Here is an 18,511-nt window from a genome sequence, read left to right as displayed (position 1 = left end):
TCAGTCTACTGAGGCAGAGGTTATAATTGAGTGTAATAACTTTTAGATATTGGATACTATTTAAAGTTTAGCTATAGAAATCTATGCCTTTAGCCAAAGTAGAAATATGTGTCCATCTCTAATAATACTTTTCTTAATATTTCTTTATTTGACAAATCACTTTGCTGCAAGCTTTTTGTGCTATTAAGTACAATTGGATTTTTTTCTTTATTTTTCATTCTGTTAGGTCCAAGAATTATTTAACTTTACAGGAGGAGAAAAGGAGTGCATAAAAATCATAGTACATTTTTTAGAGCATATCTCAAAAGTTTGAAGTCCTCCTTTGCTATACCCGGTTATTTTATTCAACTAATGAATTAAAAACAATTCTAAATATTAGAATAAAACCATTACCATGTGCTTCTAGAACAAACAACAGGAAAATAAATGACTTTGAAGTAGGCAGAGACTTACTTCTTAAGGACTACTCAAAATACTTGCATTACAAGTCAAGTTAGTGAAATAAGAAAAAGGGCAAGAGAAGTCAATTTTATATTTTGCTTTTAATCGTAAATGGTTGTTAAAGGAAAACATTAATAACCTTTAGTGAAGCTGTTTTGTACTTCTATGAATTTTCTTTTTTAGTGACATCTCTTCCTAAAACCAAAGATTTTGGAATTTAAACTTAAAGTAAGATGAAATCAATTGATAGAAAGTGAGACTAATTATGGGAAAAGAAAAGGTGCAGCAGATTTAAGGGCATAACATTCATCTGCTTATTTAAAAAATGCCCTTTTATTATAATACAGTGTAGGGAAAGTAGCAAAAAATATTGAGCAAAATGAAAACCCGCATTCGTTTATTCAGTGCACAATGTATTTACTGAATGTTTAGTGCCAAAGACCTGCTTTTCAGGGGTTCTTAAAAGGTGATGTCAAAATTATCTTGGTCAATTAAGTTCTGTTTACAAAAACCAACCAGTAAACATATTTGTATTTAGATCCTTTTATTGATATGTAAGTCTTTCTTTTGTCATTTAATTATCTGTATTACAGAAACCTGTAAGGATTGTGTGTGTGTGTGTGTGTATGTATGTAAACCTATAACTCATATTTTAATATATATATACACTTTAGGATGTGTATATGTAAATCTGTATATTTGTGTGTTTCGGGGAATCCTCTCATTTAAATAACTGCATTAAATGGGCTTGAACTTGAATAAAATTTCATGTTCTCTGCAATGAAGATTTAAATAATTGGAATTCATAGACATCATAGAATCGAAATAATTTGTTCTAGTTTTGAATAGAATTTGAAACACTAGTTTATGTAGCCTTCAAGAAGAAGAAAATTGTATTTAATCCAACATTGTATAGATTATCAAAGGATACTACAGGTTATCTTTGCCCAGAATTCTTTAAGACCGTTAATTACCTGTGTAAGAAACCAGTTAATTCTCTTGCAGATATCTAAAAATACTGTCTTTGTTTAGACTGATTGTTATACTGTATAACTGAGGACTATACATATAACTATATCTCAAAAACTATTTAGAAAAATATATATAGCAAAAACTCAATTATGGTAATTGCAGTAGTGGTATATGTGATTTTAATTTTCATTCATTATTGGCAGTAGAGTATTACTTTCTGAAAGTCACTAAATGAAAATCAGTAAATGCTTATTTTTCTTTTTCAGATCATACATGGAGCGTATTAATTAGCTACACAAATCATTTGACAGTTTTATTCATGATATTAATACTTTTCAAATATATATGTTTGATAAAACATTTTTTAAAACTTAAAGGGTATCCAGAAAACTTAAACATAAGCATTTAAATCATGCATTTTAATGATTATTGCTTTTCTTCTAAAGTATATTGTTAAAATAGTCATGATTATGAATTGGCACAATCTCTCAGTGCCTTCATAAAGTTCCCTTCAGCATAAATGACTGAAGAATATAACATAAATTAATTTTCAGAGATAGTTTTGAATTTTTTTTTAAATAAATACCTTTTTTTTTTTAATGACAGAATCTGACTCTCATCCAGGCTGGAGTGCAGTCATGTGATTCCAACTCATTGCAACCTCTGCTTCTGGGTTCAAGCAGTTTTCCCACCTCAGCCTCCCAACTAGCTGGGACTACAGGCATGTGCCACCATGCCTGGCCAATTTTTGTATTTTTTTTTTTTTTTTTTTTTTTTTTTTGAGATGGAGTCTCGCTCTTGTTACCCAGGCTGGAGTCCAATGGCGCGATCTCGGCTCACCGCAACCTCCGCCTCCTGGGTTCAGGCAATTCTCCTGCCTCAGCTTCCTGAGTAGCTGGGATTACAGGCACGCGCCACCATGCCCAGCTAATTTTTTTGTGTTAATAGAGACGGGGTTTCACAATGTTGATCAGGATGGTCTCGATCTCTCGACCTCGTGATCCACCCGCCTCGGCCTCCCAAAATGCTGGGATTACAGGCTTGAGCCACCGCGCCCGGCCAATTTTTGTATTTTTAATAGAGATGGGGTTTCACCATGTTGGCCAGGCTGGTCTCAAACTCTTAACCTCAGGTGATCAGCCCACCTCGACCTCCCAAAATGCTGTGACAAGCATGAGCCACTGCACCCAACCTAAAAGATTGAACTTTTGATAACTTTTATGGATGTATTTGTGATAACATAGAAACCAGCTTGATGGGGCTGATGTGACAATTTTAATATCTAGAAGAATAATGTAAATCAACTGATGTTGATTGAAACACATTAATTATATTAAAATCCACAAGTTTACCATAATATCTAGAGAGAGAAAGAAAAAGATAATGCCAAAACAAAAAGCCTTTTTAAGAAAAATATTAGCTATTATACCAAATCTTTACCCTGAAAATTTGTAATTAAGGAAAGAATTAAAAACATCTATGTTCATTTTCTAGTAGAAAGTCTATTTCTGGTTAACTAGATGGTTACAGTTGATGAGAGACAGTATTCATTACAGAAAATGCCTCCTGCTAAATAAAATAGTAATGATAGAATTAGAAACCACCATTTTTCAAAACCTAACAGAATAATTAATTCAGCAGATTGTCAAAGAATGGTAAAATCACCAAGTGAAATGTTTGAGGAAAAGAACTGTTCAGATTAGAAAGGAAGAAACAACCAAATGCAAGATGTAGACCTTGATTGGATAGGTAAATTTGAAAATATGTTTTTCAGATAACGTTAAAGAATCCACATCACTTTTATCACATGTGAAAATATATTATGATTATATAAGAAACTGTATTTTTCAAAGAGTCTGACTAAAGTATTTAGATTAAAATGTTATGATATCTAAAATCTAACAAATGATAAAAATGTATAATATTTGTGATTATTAAAGCAATACAATTCATTCAACTTTTTTTTCCAACTTTTAAGTTCAGGGGTGTATGTGCAGGATGTGCAGGTTTGTTACATAGGTAAACATGTGCCATGGTGGTTTGCTGCACAGATTATCCCATCACCTATATATTAAGCCCAGCATCCATTAGCTATTCTTCTGGATGCTCTCTCTCTCCCCAAGTCCCACTTCACAGGCCCCAGTATGTGGTGTTTCTCCACATGTGTCCATGTGTTCCCATCATTTATCTCTGACTTTTAAGTGAGAACATGCAGTATTTGGTTTTCTGTTTGTGTGTTGGTTTGCTGAGGATAATGGCTTCCAGTTCCATTCATGTCCTGCAAAGGACATGATCTCATTCATTTCTATGGCCGCATAGTATTCTGTGGTGAATATGTACCACATATTAATTATCTAGTCTATCATTGATGAGCACTTAGTTTGATTCCATGTCTTTGCTATTGTGAATAGTGCTGCAATGAACAAACACATACATGTATCTTTATAATAGAATGACTTATATTCCTTTGAGTATATACCCATTTATGGGATTGCTAGATCAAATGGTATTTCTGCCTCTAGATCTTTGAGGAATTGCCACACTGTATTCCACATTGGTTGAACTAATTTACACCTCCACCAACAGTGAAAAAAACATTTCTTTTTCACTACAGCCTAGCCACCAGCATCTGATATTTTTTGACTTTTTAAATAATTGGCATTCTGATTGGCATGAATGGTGTATCATTGTAGTTTTGATTTGCGTTTCTCTAATGATCAGTGATGTTGAAAAGTTTTTTCCATATAATTGTTGGCAGCATGCATGTCTTCTTTTGAGAAGTGTCTGTTCATGGCCTTTGCCATTTTTTAATGTTTTTCTTTCTTTAATTTTTTAAGTATCTTGTAGAAGCTGAATGTTAGACCTTTGTCACATAGACAGATTGCAAAAAAGTTACCTCTTCTCAAGAAGTATTTTACTTATGAAAATTTCTGTGGAAAATGGGTTTTGTTTTTCTACCACATTGTCAGGCTGCAAATTTTCTAACCTTTTTTATTCTTTTCTTTTAAACATAAGTTCCAGTTTCAGATAATCTCTCTCCAGTTCAAAGTTCCACAGATCTCTAGGGTGGAGGCAAAATACTGCTAGTCTCTTTGCTAAAGGATAGTAAGAGTGACCTTTGTTCCAGTTCCCAATTATTTTCTCATCTCGATCTGACCACCTCAGCCTGGACTTCATTATCCAAATAATTATCAGATTTTGGTGAAAACCATTCAATACATCTCTAGGAAGTTCCAAACTTTCCCTCATCTCCCTGTTACCCTGTTCCAAAGTCACTTCCACATTTTCAGGTTATCTTTATATCAATGTCCCACTCCTGGCACCAATTTCCTGTATTTGTCCATTTTCATACTGCTATAAAGATGCTACCTGAGACTTGGTAATTTATAAACAAAGGAAGTTTAATTGACTCACAGTTTTACAGGGCTGGACAGACCTCAGAAAATTTTCAATCATGGCAGAAGGGGAAACAGATACATCTTACATGGCAGCAGGCAAGAGAGCGAATATGTGTAGAAGGAACATCAAACACAGAACTATCAGACCCCATGAGAACTCAGTCACTATCAGGAGAACAGCACTGGGGAAATCACCCCCATGACCCAGTCACCTCCCCCAGGGTCCTTCCATGGACATGTGGAGATTATGTAGATTATAATTCAGATGAGATTTGCATGGGGACACAGAGCCAGAGTATATCAGTTCTCTAGTCCTTTTAGTTGTGATGTTAGGTTGTTAGCTTAAGATCTTTCTAGCTTTTTGATATGACCATTTATTGCTATAAATTTACCTCTTAACAGTGCTTTAGCTGCATCCCAGAGATTCTGATATATTAGCTCTTTGTTATCATTGGTTTCAAAGAACTTGATTTTTGCCTTAATTTCATTAATTACCTAAGAGTCATTCAGGAGCAGGTTGTTCAATTTTCATATAGTTGTGTGGTTTTGAGTGAGTTTCTTAATATTTAGTTCTGACCTGATTACACTGTGGTCTGAGAGACAGTTTGTTAGGATTTCAGTTCTTTTGCATTTGCTTTGGAGTGTTTTACTACTGATTGTGTATCAATTTTAGAATAAGTGCTATGTAGTGATGAAAAGAATGTATATTCTGTTATTTTTGGATGGAGAGTTCTGTAGACACTTACGAAGTCCACTTGACTCAGAGCTGAGTTCAGGTCCTGAATTTTAATTTTCTGTGTTGATGAGTTGTTTAATATTGTCAGTGGGGTGTTAAAGTTTCCTACTATTATAGTGTGGGAGTCTAAGTTTCTTTGAAGGTCTCTAAGAACTTGCTTTGTGAATCTGGATGCTCCTGCATTGGGTGCATATATATTTAGGATAGTACTTCTTGTTGGATTGAACCCTTTACCATTATGTAATGCTCTTCTTTGTCTTTTTTGATCTTTGTTAGTTTAAAGTCTGTTTTACCAAGATTTAGGACTACAACTCCTGTTTTTTTCTGTTTTCCATTTGGTTAATTATCTTCAATCTCAATATTTTGAGTCTTTGTGTACTTTTGCATGTGAGATAATCTCTTGAAGACAACATATGTCGGTCTTGGTGTTTTATCCAACTTGAAGATGACATACCAGTGGGTCTTGGCTTTTTACTTAAAAGCCCAAGCTGTACCTTGGCCTCTTTTTGCCATGGCTGGAGCTGAAGTGGTTAGGATTTAGGCTACTAAGTCCTGCAGCCATTCTATATCTTTTAATTGGAGCATTTAGCCCATTTTCTTTTAAGGTCAATATTTTATATGTGGATTTGATACTGCCATCATGATGCTAGCTAGTTATTTTGCAGACTTGTGTATGTGATTGCTTCATACTGTTGCTGCTTTGTGTCCTGCAGTGTGTTTTTATAGTAGCTGCTAATGGGTTTTCCTTCCATATTTAGTGCTTACTTCAGGAGCTCTTGCAAGGCAGGTCTCGTTATGATGAATTCCCTCAGCATTTGCTTATCTGAAAAGGATTGTATTTTTCCTTCACTTATGAAGCTTAGTTTGGACAGATATGAAATTCTGGGTTGGCAATTTTCTTTTTTAAATATTGGCCCCCACTCTCTTCTGGCTTGTAGGGTTTCTGCTGAGAGGTCTGCTGTTAGTCTGTTGGGCTTCCCTTTCTAGGTGACCTGGCCTTTCTTTCTGGCTGCCCTTAACATTTTTTCTTTCATTTTAACCTCTGATGATTATATGTCTTGAGATTGATCTTCTTGTGGAGTATTTTACTGGGGTTATTTTCATTTCCTGAATTTGAATGTTGGCCCCTCTTGTTAGGTTGGGGAAGTTTTCCTGGATGATATTCTGAAGTGTTTTCCAAGTTGGTTCCATTCTCCTTCTCTTTTGGTACCCCAAGCAGTCATAGGTTCAGTCTCTTTACACAATCCCATATGTCTCAGAGGTTTTGTTTATTCATTCTTTTTTTTCTGTTCTTGGCTGCTTTTCTTATTTTAGAAAGATATTCTTAGGCTGAGATTCTTTCCCCAGCTTAGCCTACTCTACTTTTAATACTTGTGATTGTGTTGTGAAATTCTTGTAGTGTGTTTTACAGGTCCAACAGGCTAATTATTATTCTCTCTAAACTGGCTGTTCTGGCTGTCAGCTCCTGTATTGTTTTATCATAATTCTTAGCTACTTTGCACTGGGTTACAATATGTTCCTTTAGATCAGCAAAGTTTGTTATTACCTACCTTTTGAAGCCTATATATATCATTTCAGCCATCTACGCCTCAGCTCAGTTCTGAGCCCTTACTGTAGAGTGTTGCAGTCATTTGGAGAAGGGGCATTCTGTATTTCTGAGTTTTCAGCATTTTTGTGTTGATTTTTTCTCATCTTTTTGGGTTTTTCTACCTTCAGTCTTCAGGATTGCTGACCTTGAATGGGGTTTTTATGGGGTCTTTTGTATTGATGTTGTTTTCTGCTTGTTTTTCTTTTAATAGACCACTCTTCCGTAGGTCTGCTGCAGTTTGCTGAGGGTCCACTCTATACCCAAGTTACCTTAGATTTTCCAGTACCTGCAGGTATCATCATTGAAGGCTGTGAAACAGCAAACATGGCAGCCTCCTCCCTCTGGAAGCTCCATCCTGGGGGAGTATTGATTTGTTTCCAGCTTGAACATTCCTTTAGGAGGTGACTGGAGACCCCTGTTGGGAGGTCTCACCCATTCAAGAGGAAGAGGATCAGTAACCTGCTTAAAAGAAGCTGTCTGGCCAGGCATGGTAGCTCACACCTGTAATCCAGCACTTTGGGAGGGTGAGTTGGGCAGATCACCTGAGGTCAGGAGTTTTAGACCAACCTGGCCAACATGGTGAAACCTCATCTCTAGTAAAAATACAAAAATTAGCTGGGTGTCATGGCAAACACCTGTAATCTCAGCTACTTGAGGGATTGAGACAGGAGAATCGCTTGAACCTACAAGGTGGAGGTTGCAGTGAGCCGAGATTAAGCCACTGCACTCAGCCTGGGTGACAGAGTGAGACTGTCTCAAAAAGCAAAAAAAAAAAAAAAAAAAAAAAAAAAAACAAACTTCTGTCTGCTTTTTGGTAGAGCAAGTGTGCTGTTTTTGAGTTCCTATCAGCCCTGATTGTTATGGACTCTCCAGGGCCCAAAGGCTGGAATGACTGAGAAGCTGGAACAACCAAGATGGTGGCCTGCGTCACCTCCCAGCTGCTTTGTCTTAGATGGAAATTGGAGTTCTGTCCATAGAAACCTGGCTGAGTCCCAGCTGAAGCCCTGGCTGGGAGGTCCCACCCAGTGAGGAGGAATGGATCAGGGTCCTGCTTTAAGAAACAGTCAGCTGCGATCTGGCAAACCAGCTGTGCTTCACTGGGGAACCCTTTCTTGTCTGGACTGTTTGGACTCTCAAAATCCAGCTGGCTGAAATGGCTGAGTCCACCTAATCACAAGATGGTGGCCACACCTCACTCCAGGTGCTCCATTTTAGGTAGAGATCAGAGCTCTGTCTACAGAAAACTGGATGGGCTGGCTGAAGCCTGGCTGGGAGCTCCCACTTAGTGAGGAGGAATGGATCAGGGTCCCACTTAAAGAAGCAGTCTGGCCATGATGAGGCAAAGCAGCTGTGCTGCACTAAGGGGACTGTTTTCATCCAGACTGTTTGCACTCTCCAAAGACAGCAGGCTGGAATAGCTGAGTCAACCGAACTGCAGAGATGGTAGCTGCCTTTTCCCCTGGGGAGCTTCTTCCCCTCTCAGACAGGCTCCACCCTGTCGCAATTAGCTGGATGGTCTTATCTTGTGAGGTGCCATGGAAGCGGACCCTCAGAACACCGCCGCTGGGCTCCCTGGATTCAGCCCCCTTCTTAGGGGTGTGCATGGACCTGCCTTATCAGAGTTGCACACACCGTTGTTAGGGATCCTGGAGCCAGAGTATGTGAAGCTCCTGGTTTTGTGTGTGTGCCTGAGCAGCCGCTCTGCTGGGACTCCACACAGTTCTCTGTGTTGGACCCTAGGCCCAGGTGGCCTGGGGTCATGAGGGGATCTCCTGATCTATGGGTTGCAAAGATCCATGGGAGGAGATTGGTTTCCCCAGGAGGGTCATACAAGCATTCACTGCCTCCCTTGGTTGGGGGTGGGGGTTCCTTGGCTCTGTGTTGTTCCAGGGTGGGTCATTGCCCTACCCTTCTTTCCTTCATTCTCTGTGGATTGAGTTATTTGCCTGATCAGTCCCAATGTGAGAACCTGGATATTACAGTTGAAGGTGCTATATTCATTCACCCCTTTCATTTCTCTGTGTGAGTGCTGTGGATTGCAGCTGCTTCTAATTCGCCATCTTTGCCCCATCATGTAATTCATTCAACTTTATATCCTTTGTTTATCCTTTACTCTTTGGGGAGAAAATTTTCAAAATAAATATTTTAAAAACATAGAATGTACTTCAATTATTCAGCCTACCTTTTACATTTACTTTACCAACATCCTTTAAAAAGAGAGAACTGGTTTTCTATTATTTAACATATATTCACATTACTTAAACCATACACATTAGAAATAATGAAAAATAATTATGAATATTCAGTAAAATTTATCTAAAGGATCTAGAAGGCATTAAATTGCTTAGTATGTTTGCTGCTGTAATCAAACCCAGGTTCAGTTGCTCACTGCCTGAAAGCCAGACAGGAAACACAAGGGTTAGTGGGAAGGAAAGCAGGTTTATTTGGAAAACCAGAGAGTTAGCAAACTGAGCAGATGGTGGACTGTAATCGCAAATTAGTTCACCACCATCTCTAAAATGCATGATTGTAAAAAGTGGTGTGTATTTTTTGGATATTTTAAAGTTTTACAAATATTTTAAACATACATGTATTTGAAAAATATTAATGTCATAGTAGAAACATGCAAAATTATTTATTTAGTTATATGTTTCTCTGTGTATGATCTGAAAAAACATTTTGATTTACTATAGGTGTTTTAAAGGGAAACTTGGTATAGGAGACATACAGGAGTGGTATAGGATGCAGAGTCTGTGTGTCTTTGTTCCAAAGGCTTATCTTGGGTAGTCATCCATCTGGATATAAGTATGGCGTTATTTTGACTTCAGCCCCATGGTGGTAGACTAATTTTTTGCAACTCCCCTTAAGAAGGAGGTTTCCTCAATCAAGGCTCCATTCCTGGTTTGTTTTGAGATTAGCCTCTGGCATTTCCTAAGCAAGATATAACTGCTAAGAACATACTGAAATAGGGAAGTGTCTAGAGAGGGACAAAGGATGAAGAAGGGGTGAAATGGGAGGGAAAGAAGAAAAAGAAAGTAGATGATTAAAATACGCTTTTAAAAATGAGGTTGTGGTTATATTCCTTTTACTTATAATATATTGTTGTATTTCCAAGTTTCTAAAATTGCAGGCCTTTGTTATTTATCTAATTATTTTTTAGCTAAATATGTTTATAAAAACTTTAGTTTAAATATTTTCATGATTTTTAGAATGCAGACTTGGACACAGGCAAATGTCTGAACAACAAATTATAACTTTTCTTAGAATTTTCCTAACTCTACTTTGATTTCCAAAGTTCTACAAGTGAAATTAGTTATAACAGATTTCTCTTATAATTGTAGTTTCATTAACACCATATAAGAAATGAGAAGGTAAGAAAGATTCATGATTAAATTGCAAATCACCATGAAAGTACAAGACAGTTTAGAATATTAGAATTTCTTAGAATAATTTAGTTTCAAATTTTAAGGACACAGAGTAAGTTTATTACTATAAATTTTCAAGTGAAATAGCAAAGTTTTATATGTGACACAAATAGTTGTGAATTGAGGAATAAGAGAAGAGAGTATGGGTATTGAATGTGTTTTGGGTACCATAAAGAACATGATGATTATCCCGTTATGTAACAAGAAATGACCAAAGGATAGTTGTCATTATTTGGAAGAAATGGCTTTGGCATTTTATGACTCAGTTTTTGTAACAATTGATGAAAAAGGCTCTGAAGTGATTTAAGGTGATACAGTTATTTAATGTACCGAATAAATAAGTTTGAGATTTATTACAACCAAAATCATATTATTTACTGATATTTTTACAAATGTCTGAAAATTAAGGCATGTTTGGTTTTTACACATTCTACCTGTCTTACACACATACACACACACACACACACACACACACACACATATGCACTCTCTCACACACACATGCCCTTTTCAGGGAGTTTGATTTTCTTGAAACAGCTGAATTTATGCAAGTAATTTTTTTCAAGGAATTGCAAAATGAGTCTTAAGTCAGTTATATGAACTTTATAAGGATCAATAACAATTTGAAATATTTTCTTCAACAAGCCGAAGACATAAATGTTATTACATCCAAATAATCCACTGATTATAAAGCTTTAGATATACATCATTGCTAGTAGTTACTCAAGGGCTGAGGTCTGTATGTTCATAGGTTTTTATCATAGACAGCTGTCTCTAACCATGCTTTCAATTGAGCATGTTTTCTGATTATTCAGTGTTAAATTATTTTTGTTAAATGTCTGCAATATTATGTTGGTGAACACCTTCACATTAGAAGTTTCTGTCATTAAATAATAGACTTTTCCCTACAATATCATATTTTTCGTGCTGACATAAGATATCAAGAGAGTTTCATTTTAAAAATATGAAATACATTGTTCTGTTCTAATGGGTTTTATCACAGGGACGAGTAAATGTGCACATATTTAAGCCACAAAGAAGGCTGTTTGTAAATAGACTACTTCTCTTTGACTGAGTAGACCATTTTTATTTTAACTTAAATGTCTTGGGAGGTAGTATCAATTTCTATCAGATTTTTATTCCTTGCAGATTTAATCTTCATTTCTGTTTTTAGAGTTTATTCTTTGTGATCCATTTTTATTTTACCTTATACCATTATTATTAAATAAATTGTATTAGCACATTTGATATTTTTTATTTTAGTTGTAAATTACCACTTTTATAAGTGATAATTTGTTTTCAGAACTATTTTTTCTAACATACTTTATTAACCATGGTTTTAAAATAATCAAATACAAATTTCTAGAATTATCAGACAAAATATACTAAGCAGAAATAATTGTTTTTATTGGTTTTATGTTTTGTTAAGTAAACTACCTATTGGTTATAAGTTTACCCTATGTATAACTATGTTATAGTAATATGGTAAGTGGCTACAGGAATATTTGTAAAAATTATATTATTTACATTATTTACAATATTTTCAAATATTTGTGGTTTATATAAAATTATAAATTAAGAGGGGATAATTAGAAAGTCCAGCGAAATTTAAATAAATATTCACAAATTAAGTACCATAAAATAATCACAATTCAAATGTCCTTTTCCTGGAAGACTGTCAATCCTAAATATGAAAACAGAGTTAGAAAAAGCATCCTTTAAGTATGTTAGCTTTAAATATTACCTTTGCTCCTAACATTATAAAATTATCTTCTCCATTACTTGTTTTTAATATACTAACATTATAAAGAAATGGGGATGTGATATTTATTTTTTATATTAACTTTCAATCATAATACAAAGATTCAAATATTGGTTCTCTAATGTCTACCCAAGCCTTGTACGAATTTAAATGATCCAGTAACACTAAGAGCATTTAGATTAATGGTTACTGTTTTAGCAACCTCTCTTCTTTGAATACTTACTACCATGTTCATTTTCACTAAACCTGAAGACAATACTCTAACGACACTATAACTAAATTATCAGTAGGTTAACTACCTGAAAGATAGCCAATACTGTGGAAAAATAAAATAAAAATATGTTTTTATCTTCCAATTAATGACTGATTATTTGAATAAATTAAGAATGATTAATAATTCCAGGATATAATAATATCTTTTCCATTCAAAGTTAAAAATATAATTTGTGATATTTTAATTTTGATTAAACATTTACACATATTTTAACTATTACATACATATATTTATATGACATATAAAACTATTATAGGTATTCTACATGGAAATACATCCTATTACATAATTCATTTAATCTAGATTTTAAAAGTATATTATATTTAAATATTTTTGAAAATATAATATATAAATATAGTGTATTAAAATTCCAGATTGTTGTGAAGCATCATATTTCATTTTATATAAAGAATACCATCCTTAAAATTATATATATTTATAGTAGTTCATCTTGCCTTAACAATTATATGTATGTATGTGTAGTGCTAAGGATATTTCTGATCTAATTCACACATGCATTATTTTCAAATATATCCTGATTTGAGTTAATTCATTTATATTAATATTGAGGATATTATTAATTTGACATGGGAGGACTCATTAGTGAAAATGAATATTTAGTGTCATACCATATAGCACCTTCACTGTGCAGAGTTGCTAAAACAGTATGGAACAAACCTCCTAAGGAAAATTTGATATAGCTTTCCTATGCTTTTCCAGACCTATTTTCAACACTGCTAAAAGGGGGGAAAACTCAAGAAGGCACTGAAGAGACCACCTCACCAGAACCTGATGTTACTTCTCCTCTGGATGTACATGCTGCAGCTCCATAGGAGCCAGGTTGGAAAAGTTTCTAGGAAAACCACATATTCATTTATAACATGTATTTTTTAAGTACAAAGATATTTTTGTATGGGAATTTGTCATTTTAGGCCCCAGAGTTGAGTACATTAAAAGTTCACATTTCAGTTTCAACTTAACATTTATTTCTTAAATGTTTTTTAAAATATCAATAAAAAACATTTGCCTTTTCAAAAATATGTTTGAAATGTAATGGTTTTAAAGCATGCAAAATTAGCTAATTAAAAAAGTCATATGTCTGCTTTACATAAGCCTAAAAAAAGAATATCAAGCTGTTATGAATCCATTATAATGATAGAGTATGAAGTTAAATTATAAAATTTATGTCAAAAATTTCAGGCTCTTTTGTGTATATTATATAACTGGCAGTGGGTAATTTCTATAATTCTTTTTTTTTATGTACTTCAAGCTCAAGGAAGTGCATAATATTGCTCTTGGTTTTAAGTTCAAGTTTAAAAGTAATAAGTATTCATATATTCATTTCCTAAGCTTAGGAGAACACTGGAGATTTTATCCAGGGGATTCCAAAATGACCTTGAAAGGGCATTTTTTTAAACTAAAACTAATTTCAAGACCTAAGTTTTATAGTCAATTTACTGTGCAATAGCACACCAGGATTTATTCCTCCTATCTAACTGTAACTTTGTATCCATTGATGACTCTCTCACTATCCATCCCCAGCCTCTGGTAACCACTATTCTCTTCTCTACTTCTGTAAGATCAGCTCTTTTAGATTCCACATATGTGTGAGATCATGCAATATTTGTCTTTCTGTGCCTCACTTACTTCATTTCCTCCAGGTTCATCTGCGTTGCAGCAAATGACAGGATTTCATTCTTTTTAATGTCTGAATAATATTCCTTGTGTGTATATATATTTTTTCTTTATCCATTCATCTGTTACCTATTGTATTCTGTATTTCAAAATAGCTAGAAGAGAGGACTGTGAATGTTCTCACCAAAGAAATGATAAATGTGTGATGTAATGTATATGCTAAATACTCTGATTTGACTTTTACACAATGTATACAGGTATCAAAACATTATCTCCCTGCTTCAGTCTGTTCTACAGTTTTCATTATTTTATAATTTCAGCATTTCAGTTACTCTAGATAAAATTTGGATTCTACTTAATTTTACTTTTTCTCCAACTATATTTTCAATTGAGCAATGGATATCTGTGATTTTACCTTAAAAATATATCCAGAATTTGATTGACTTTTACCACCATTATTGGAAGCAGTCTGGTTCATGATACTACCATCTTTCCCCTAGATTCATACAATCGTAATATAAGTGGATTTTCTGATTCCATACTCACCTCCATGCCCAATAGTCTGTTTTCCTGTATAGAACTTTGCTATTCAATGTGGAACTCCAGAGCTGATGGAGTCCTTGAAATGAAGTAGTCTTCACTCACTCTCTATTGTCTGAATTGCAAAGCCAGGCAAATTCAATCATCAGCTGACTCATACATGATCAAGGTTAAAGAAGTTTGTGTAAGCCATGCATTCGACTTACAACAGATTACCAGTTTACTCAAATTTGTAGCATGTGTTACCTATATTTTTTAAGTAGAAAGATATTTTGTATGTATACAAAACCCTACAAAATAAAAACAGACCTGTGTTACTTTGGTCAGGTCACTTAACAATTCCATATGTAGCTTTCTCATCTGTAAAATAACTTGATACTACCTACCTTTCTAGGTATTTTTGGAGGGTTAAGTAGAATGATAAATTTAAAGCATTTAGTGGAGCACATTAATTACAGATTTATATTATAATTGATGAAAAAATATATATCTGTAGATACCAACACAATTGGTAGATTTAAGTTGAGAAATTTATATAAAGGCTACAGAAAAGTTAAAAAGAATAAATACATGATCTTGTTACAATTGATGACCCTACACTGATACATTATTATCAACCACAGTTCATTTACATTAGGATTCACACTTTTTGTTGTACATTCTATGGATTTAGATAAATTTCAAATACCATGTGTCTAGCATTATAGTATCATACAGAATATTTTCCTTGCCCTAAATATTCTCCATGCTCTGCTTGTTCATCCTTCATTCCTACCTAACCCTTGGCAACCACTAATCTTTTTCTGTACCAGTTTTTTCATTTTCTATAACATCGTGTAGTTTTATTTATACAATATGTAGCCTCTTAAGATAAACTTTAATTTAGTTATGTGCCTAAGTTTCCTCCATGTCTTTTCCGTATGTGATAGCTTATTTCTTTGTAGTGCTGAATAATATTCCATTGTGGGTGTACATGAGATTTTTGAAAATGGGATCCTGTACCTATTTTGGATATTTTCCCCAACTATTTTTAGATAAGTATAAAGGTAAAAACTGTTTTTTATTTCGCAAAGTTTATCTTTGCATGACTCTTAAAACTTGGGCTGTGTTATAGATCAGTTGTTTTCATATATACTTTATTTGCTTCTGTATGTCTTATATTTCATTGAGGAAAATTTCTATCGTTGCTTGTCAACTACCACATTAAGTTGATTATGAGTCCTCTACCTATATTCTTTTACAGTTCATGTGTAACTTTGGTGTAACTTTGGCTATTTTAAAACTTAGGAATCAGTGGATTGTTTAAGCTATAGGAAATGTCTTAGTAATTCTTATTGATGTTACTTTTTCTTCCCATGAAGATCAGGAGAAAGAATATTAGATATTTTCTTGAATTGGCCAGCTTTATGAAAAAAATTCTAAGGATTTAAAATATAATTACACTTTGATAAAAATAAATACATAAAATCTTATTTCATGTTATTGTTTAGATTCGTAGTAAAAGGAAATTCTTTATATTTGATTAGTGATCTTTCCTCTATCTTCAGATATGCCTCCTTTCACCACAAACTCAAGACTCAAGAAATTTCTACTTATATAGCAGGTCTAAAATAAATGAAAATCTGGTCACAGTTCTGTTTATCAAACCAAACACCTATACCTAATTGTCAAGAGTTATTTACTAAGTAAAATTTAATCCATATTGATGTACCAGAGAATTGGAGTAAGGTACAAAAGACTAAGAGGCCCCAGAAAAGATGGATTGCTTGAACTGAGATTATCTTTACTCACCCTGCACCATGTCTTTTGCCTGTGTGCCTCCTAAGTTCTGAGTGACTGGGACATTGGGAGGTTATGCCGTGGAGTCCCACTATGCTGTTGACCATCGCCATGTATGGTGTTGTGTTGTATGCTCTATATCCCTTTTCATAATGCTCAACAAAATTGATGTTAGATGGATCCTATTGTCTGCTGCCCTTGATTGCTAAATTAAACCCAAGAACACTGTTCCAGTTCTGTAAGTGTATAACAGGTCCAAGGTAGACGAGAATCTGGCCCAGTGACTGATTGATAGATAGAGAAAAAAAAATGTACAGTTTTTCACATGTTTTGAATTTAGTTCTAATACAAAATTTAACTTAAATTATCAAAAATATTATTACATAAAACAGAAATAGCTATTAGTAGCAAAAGGTGTGTTGCGTGTGTAAAGACAGTATAAATGTAGCTGTTGAAAGATGGGCTGTGAATTCAAAATTTTGTAGTAGTATTTATTACAAGCAGTGTAATTTGGGGCATATTACCTAACCAGTGAATGCTTCTGTTTCTTTATTTGTAAAGTTAGGTTAATAATAATTATGACATGATAGGGCTTACTGAAAATAAAATGAGATTTATATAAAAAATGTATATAACATTGCTGTGTAAAGTTATCTATTACCACATGAAATTAAATCTCTATAAATAATAAGGATTGTAAGCAGATGATATAGGGATACAAATGGGTAACAATTTAAATGACTAAGTAATCTTAAAAGGTAGGAAATATATGTGAGGAATTTATTTTATTCCTTAAATACTTGACTAAATGCAAAAACAATTATATTTCTCTACTTCTATTTAAATGTCAGTATTTTCACTATTTTCTTCTCTGCTTTTCTTCTACAGTTGAAATTTAGTCTCTCTTAAACATCTCATTTATGGCTACCATGACCTTAGAACGTTAAATACTTATCAAAATATTTTCTATAACCCAGTCTTTTTTTCTGAGGATCAGTACCATTTTCCTAATTGACTACTGAAAATTAAAGTCTTAACATTAAACCTTTTGTGATCACAAATTCAACATTCATAGCTTTGAAGTCTTTGTGTCCTTCTTAAAATTTATCCTTTCTGCGCAGTGTCTTCTAACAAAGCTCTATTCAGGGAGACTTCACTTTTAAAACTTACATTAACTTGTCATTATCTCAAGTTACTGTGTTTAGCAGACATTGAAGAATCTTGAAAACCTGGTGTGTGTCACTTTCCCAGCTTCATATTGCATCTTTCCTCATTAGCCTAATGTTCCAGCCACAATGTTCATATTACCATCTCGTGAGCATAATTTCTCATGTGCTTCTGTATTCCTATTAGAGGTTCGCTCATTTTCTAGTCCTTGGTTTGGCCAAAACTACTCATGCCCTATTTCAAATACTAATGCCATGCCCTCATCTATAAAGTCTAGGACCTCTTATGCAGAGACTCTGGGAGCCTGCAACACCCTTTGCACAATAGTGGTGTAAACTCATTGCCCTTGATGTCGTGAAAGATACTGAGTTGCGTTTCTCTCTCTCTTCACAAAGCTGATGTTGCAGCTTTGTGAAGTCAGGAACTGTGTCAAATTCTCAGTTGTAATATGTTAGTTCTTGGAAAAATCACTGTGAGTATTGAATTTTTCAGGCTGAACCAATGAAACAATGAAACAATGGAAGATGAAGAGAAATAAAGCATTATTCATGGGTGGTAGTCTTCCAAAGATACCTTTATATTTAATAACTAATTATTTGTCAACTCTTGAGCCTCCTGATTTTATAAAATTACTTTTGAGTATTGCTGTTTTAGTATTTTTGTCCAAATTCAACTTCATCTACTTTTCATTACTGTATGTATTTATGTTGCTATATACACATCATAATTGCCTTGCCCATGTTGATATAGTAGTTTTCTACTAGTGTCTGTTATGCCTATCTATATCTTCATTA

General features: G+C 34.1%; 1 protein-coding gene across 3 annotated transcripts in view; it reads left to right on the top strand.

Annotated features, from left to right (window-relative positions):
- EPHA6 (EPH receptor A6) overlaps positions 1 to 18,511 on the top strand; it is a 991,737-nt gene that overhangs the window by 124,556 nt on the left and 848,670 nt on the right. For 2 of the 3 annotated variants that reach the window (XM_012474154.2, XM_012474153.2), the window contains exon 3: positions 13,317 to 13,436. The exons of the other annotated variant lie outside the window; for it this stretch is intronic. Coding sequence is in view for 1 of the 2 variants with exons in the window: in XM_012474153.2 (XP_012329576.2) it covers positions 13,389 to 13,436 (48 nt within the window). In the remaining variant the exon portion in view is untranslated. The remainder of the gene's footprint in view (positions 1 to 13,316; positions 13,437 to 18,511) is intronic. 3 annotated transcript variants of the gene reach the window in all.

The sequence above is a fragment of the Aotus nancymaae genome, unplaced genomic scaffold (genome assembly GCF_030222135.1).
Source record: "Aotus nancymaae isolate 86718 unplaced genomic scaffold, 86718_ANA_hifiasm-v0.15.2.pri h1tg000022l_1, whole genome shotgun sequence".
NCBI lineage: Eukaryota > Metazoa > Chordata > Mammalia > Primates > Aotidae > Aotus > Aotus nancymaae.
Note: the sequence above shows the minus strand (reverse complement) of the source record. Positions and strands in the feature narration are given on the sequence as shown.